The 6,000-nt window shown below is 40.3% G+C and overlaps 1 protein-coding gene across 1 annotated transcript in view; it reads left to right on the top strand.

Annotated features, from left to right (window-relative positions):
• Positions 1–398: 398 nt before the first annotated feature.
• Positions 399–6,000, top strand: part of reck (reversion-inducing-cysteine-rich protein with kazal motifs) — a 95,945-nt gene continuing 90,343 nt past the window's right edge. Inside the window, exon 1 of the mRNA XM_017439457.3 lies at positions 399–593. Within this exon, the coding sequence (XP_017294946.1) occupies positions 521–593 (73 nt within the window). The 5' untranslated portion in view covers positions 399–520. The remainder of the gene's footprint in view (positions 594–6,000) is intronic.

The raw sequence follows: 6,000 nt of genomic DNA, 5'->3' as shown, positions 1-6,000 counted from the left end.
CCAGCCTGTGTGCTTTTATGTTATTTTGTGTTTTCGTGCATGATGCTATTTTTTTCTAACTTTAGCTGAATATTTTGAATTATTTTTTAAATTATTAATTATTGTGTGTGTTTTCATGATGACAGAATTTGTGTGTTTTCATGATGTAAAGCACTTTGAACCGCCTTGTTGCAGAAAAGTGCTAGATAAAAAAATTTGACTTGAATTGACAAAGACACACATGCTTGGGGGAACAACACTATCACCCGCCTTTCCTCCTTCCCCTCTGCGGGCGACATCAAACAACTCAAACAGCCACTAGTCGCTGTGTAAACAGTCTCATCATGAGGATGGACTGCAGGACTGGACTTTTTTAACTAGATCGGGGCTCCGTCCTGCGCATGCGCCATACTTGGAGGGTGGGGGGTGAGGATGCAGTTCACAGAGAAGCGGAGTGAACTGGGACCCATGGAGCGGCATGTCCCAGAGGCACAGTTTTCCGTCTCTTCTTGTTCACGATGCACTTTAGGATTTCAATAAGATGCGTGTGTGTGTTCAGATAACCAGCTTGCTGCTCGCCGTCAACTTTTTCCTCCAGCCGCTGCAAGCTCAGGGTGAGTCTGTCCGATCACGGATATGTTTCTCCGATGGGTTTCTAATGGGTTTTCTAATGTCCTATATGACACTGTGTCACACTGCTGAAAAGGAGCCGAACTGTTTATGGCTCTGTCTTACAAGTTCCGGCTCGAGGTGTTTTGTTTTGTTTTGTTTCTGTGACAGCTGGCGCGTTCGCTTCTAGTATTTGGAGTATTTGGAGCCCTGAACCAGTCTCCATTCAGAAATCGTCAAATGTAAGAATGAATGGCTTCTTAGTGAACGTCAGCAACTTGCGGAGTATCCAGAAAGTTGAGCTTTAACTCTTAAAAGTCTCTTAACAAATTCGGGCGAATAAATTTCTTTAAAAACAACAGTTTGTTTCAATAAACAAAAGCTTTGAGCAGGCAAATGGCTAGCCGCTCTCTGGAGTGCGCAGATTTACTGTAAAATAATGATAAAAGGAGCATTAGTTTGTGATGAAGTTACGGTAAAAGTGATGACGTGTTTCAGACTCTGTTAAAGTTTTGTTTTTGTTTGTTTCCTTGTCGTTGAGTGTTTTGTCGGATCTGTTTCTGGGACAAACGGACTTCGCGTCCTGTCAGGCTGTCAGACTCGGAAAGTTTGTGGTGTTTGAAGGCAAAGCGTGACCCACGTCGAGAGCCTCTTTGTTCGGGCTGGTTCTGACTGCTTCCCCGGTTCCGAGGGTTCGGGAAGCGGATCTGCTCGGTTCCGACCCTCCCTGGGACTCAGCTGAGGACAGGGAGGGAACAGGACGGGTTATAGAAGAGGACCGTTAAAGGCGACGCGTCCAAATAATTTCACTTTTATCTTTTTTAATGACAAAAACATATACATATTACTTTTTATGTTTCAGTGTCCAAAAGCCTCCTAAAAACTAACATTTATTCTCAGAAGACACCCTCTAGGAACCCCTTTCCCCCGTCGTCAAAGGCGAAGGCGGGCGACAATCTTTTTGATTTTATCTGTGTGTCTGTCTGTTAGCAAAATATGTCATGAACGAATGCACGGATTTTCATGAAACTCCCAGAAAGTAATCCTTGGATGTGCATCTACAACTGATAAACTTTTGGAGCCAACCCAATTCAACATAGCTGCCACAACCAACTGACATTAAGAAACACAAAAATGGCCACCACTCTGTCAGTTTCACAGATGTTGAGCTAAAATTTGATGTATTAGTAGCTGAGACTGATCCACAGCTCATACTCTGAGTGCTAATACATTGCACTAGACCTGTATTTAAAACTTTGTCATTAACTATCTGGAGTCAACCCTGTCTGTTAGCAAACTATCTCATGGATACTCTTGGAAAGATTTGATTAAAACTTTCAGGAAATAATCATTAGATGTACATCTACCACTCATTAACTTTTGAAGCCAGTTCAATTCAATATGGCAGCCACAGCTAATCAACATTGGCTAACACAAAATTGTTTACAACTCAGTCAATTTTACAGCTATTGAGCTCAAATTTGATGTGGTAGTAGCTGGGAATCATTCACAACACATACTCTGAGCTATAAATCATCTTGTGATGTCGAAGAAGATTGTGGCTAATGTTATTTTACAGGTTTAATCAATATGGCTATAACTGTGTCATTTTTCATCTTAAGATGATCTTCGTCTAAAACTCTGTGATATGATATTCGTTCAAGGAAGGCTAGTAACTTGAATTGGATTGACTCCCAAAGTTAGTCGCTTTCTAAGAGTTTCAATAACATCCATCCCGTGGTTCATGAGATACTTTGCTAAAGGACAGGCACATGAACGTAGGCACAGGCAAAATCACCTTCGCCACCTTTGCCTTTTGGCGGCAGTCAGTAAAAATGTTTTGGAAGGCGTGCAGGAGAAGCATCGGCCTTTGGAGGGAGCTAACGAATTTGTCGGGAACTTTTTAAAGCAGCGTCATAAACCAGCCGGCTCTCAATTGGCTTTCACTTGTTAAGTATTTAAGCCAACAGAGAGCTGCTGCCTAGAGCCAGGTGGGTGACCCATCTCCCCGTGAGAGCTTCAGCGTTCGGTTTGTGGCCTTCCTTATGTAAAGAGGCCCAACAGGCGGGTTAGAAATGGGTCTAACATGTTGGCGAGCCGGCCTTTGAAGTTCACCGCACATGGGTGCAGTATGGATTTGCTCTGGTTAAATATCACTTTGTGCAGCCCCCACCCACCCCCCCAAATACATCTGTCCGGGACATGAAAGGACCACAGCTCTTTAGATCCTCATTTGGCCAGCACATTTTCTCCAAAAGGCTTCTGAAAGTAATAAAGGTCCTAGAAACTCCCAGCATGCTTTAGGTGTGATAAATAAACCCGGGTGGAAAAGTAGCACAACAGATTTGCCTCCAGGAGACCGGTGGCCTCCTTCGCCCACGTCTCCGTCTCAGGAACTGGTTTTGTGGATACATAAAATTGTATTATTGTCGCAGCCTTGCGTCCACACGTTTCTGCGTTTGAAACTGGATTCCAGAGTGAGAAAATCTGGAATTTATGGGGCTAAATTGGGGCCAAATGTTTTGTTGATTTGCAAAAAGAAATTTCAATCGAAAAACTAAAACTTGAAATTGAAAGCTTGAGTTTTAGTCAAAAACTTGAAAAATTCAATCATGTATTCAAACTAGAAGTAAGTGGGTCAATTTTTTTCAGTTTAAATAAAATATTGATTTAATTCTGGAAGTATTTTGAATAAATTATTAATTTTTAGTTTTCACTTTTCCATAGTTCGATATTTGAGGACTTTTTTTTAAATTCAGTTTTTATGTTTTTTGAACCGGTTGATTATTTTTGTGATCTCTCATAGAGGGATCACATAAGTTACAAAAGGTGCACAACGCGACACCGCGCGGGACCTTCGCGCAGGGGCGGGGACAGCACGATTGCGCCACTGTTGGCACGCGCACCCTCGCGCGGTGAGGTAGATAAAGGTAGCGGTTTTAGGGGTGTGGGTGGAAAAAAACGTGTATAAAAATTGACATATTTATAATAAACAAGTGGAGCTTAGCCTGGCAGCAGGGTCACGAAAGCCTGGTGGCCCGCCAGGCTTATAATACACTGGGGGAAACCATGTACATACATACACACATACATACATACATAAATACATACAGTCGGTGGTTTATATGTCTATACCTGCAGTCTGTGATTTGTATATAGTCTGTCATTTTTTTTAAATTTAGTCTGTAATTTGTATACATACAGTCTATGATTTGTAAGTATATACAGCCTATGATTCATAGGTATATATACAGTCTGTGTTTTTTTATACAGTCTGTGGTTTGTCTATATGTAGTCTGTTGTTTGTATGTATGTATACAGTCTATAATTTGTATGCATACAGTCTATGATTCATATGTATTTATACAGTCTGTGGTTTGTCTATATGTAGTCTGTTGTTTGTATGTATGTATACAGTCTATAATTTGTATGCATACAGTCTATGATTCATATGTATTTATACAGTCTGTGGTTTGTCTATATACATACTGTGATTCATAGGTTTATATACAGTCTGTAGTTCACATGTATATACAGGTTTTTTTTCCTATGTGTATACATACACTCATGTAAGCTTTATGCTCATGCCCCACATCTGTTTTTAGTATATTTTTGTGGCAGAGTTACAGTCCCAGTAGAGTATCTACACTATTTTGAACTACACTGAATATCAGAGGAACCATTTGTAGAAATGGTTCTATGTTTACGAGGATAGGTTTAGAAACAACAACAACAACAACAACAACAAAAAGATTGTTTTGGAAAACAAACATTGCTGTGTGGACAAGGCCTAAGTTTTGTGTTGGAACTCCACTCCTGTGCAGAGGTTTGCCTTCTTGTGTCTTTCATGTTGCAATCTGGTTAGAAAGACTTACTGTGAGAGAATGCATCTGGAACCAATTTGAATGTATGAAGCAGAAGGGGCAGGAAGGGAGGGAGGCAGAGAAGGGGGCAGGGAACGGCAGCTCTCTGCTCTCTGTGTCAACTGTGAGCAGACATGGCTCTGAGTCCCATAAACCTAATTATAGTTGGTGAACACAAGATTAAAGTGTGGCACACAGAGCTGAACGTCCTGCCCATCGCCTGCTGGAATGATCCTTAAATCAGCTCTGAAAGTTAGCAGCCAGGTGCCAGCAATGACTTTACATAAGCAAAAATTTAAAAAATGGAACAGATTCATAAGAATAGAGCAATAAAATTAAATAAATATCTCCTGTTTCCTTTCATGTAAATTTTAGACTAAGATCAGCATTTGTTAAGAAAGAGTTTTAGCTTTTTTGGTCACACTCAGGGCCGTAGCTACCATTGAGAACACCGATGTCCGGACCTCAGTATTCTTCTGCTGTGTATATAATAAAAAAATAATCAAAACAATGCTTTTGAATGGTGTGGTTCTGTATAGCTCCACCAGTTTACTGTAGGAGGCGCTGCAACTGCAGCCAAACTCAATGTCTACGAAGAAGAGTGCAGCTTTGCATACCTGACTGCTAAAATAAAGACCAGAAGAAGAACAGCGCAACTTACGGTGAAACACAACCGAGGTAACTTGCTAAAAAAATTCCCCTTCAATTCCACAAAGCAAAAGTTAGTTTCCGATTTCAGCGGAAAATGGCTAAAGGGTGATTCCACCTAAGTTTTCACTACCTTCCGCATCTTTAATCTACTCTAGTTAAAAAACTACAACACCTAGACACTTCAAACCTGAACCAGATTATTCTGCACTGATTGCAGAACATTTAAAACCAAGTATGTGATCTGTGAAACCTTAATCTGGTTTGTGAAACTTCAATAGAGTGCGATTTCAGCACTTTTTTGGTATCTGAATCACACTAGAACTAGTCCAGCTCCGAAACTACAACACCTCACTGGTATTTGATTAAAAAGGTAAAATCTGTGCTAAAATCTTGTGTTTTGAATCAACATTCATATAAACTAATTCATTTCATTTCAGTGAGTCATCATGGTTGTGCCCTGAGTCCTCTGTTGCTTAAGATGACATTGGGCCCCATGAATTTATAAACGCACACAAATACATGTCATATACGCATTCAAGTCACTTGTTTTAAATAAATGCTTCTATTTTAATTAGGTTTTGGTTTTCATTGTAACTGATGTGCAGGGGGATAATGAGTGGTTGACCTCAGTATTTTTTAAAGTCTGACTACGGCCCTGGTCACACTTTAAAATTAAAATGTGATAAAGCAAGATGTCATGCTCAGACTATGTGTTGTGAATGAATCTCAGCTACTACCACACCAATTTTTTCTCAATATCTGTACTGAGTTATAGCCATTTTTGTGTTTTCTAAGTTTAGTTGGCTGCGGCGGCCACCTTGAATCAGGTCGACTCCAAAAGTTAATAAGTTGTAAATGTACATATGATTATCATTTCCTGAAAGGTTCATTGAAATGT

Source organism: Kryptolebias marmoratus, linkage group LG21, assembly GCF_001649575.2.
Source record: "Kryptolebias marmoratus isolate JLee-2015 linkage group LG21, ASM164957v2, whole genome shotgun sequence".
NCBI classification, from domain to species: domain Eukaryota; kingdom Metazoa; phylum Chordata; class Actinopteri; order Cyprinodontiformes; family Rivulidae; genus Kryptolebias; species Kryptolebias marmoratus.
Note: the sequence above shows the minus strand (reverse complement) of the source record. Positions and strands in the feature narration are given on the sequence as shown.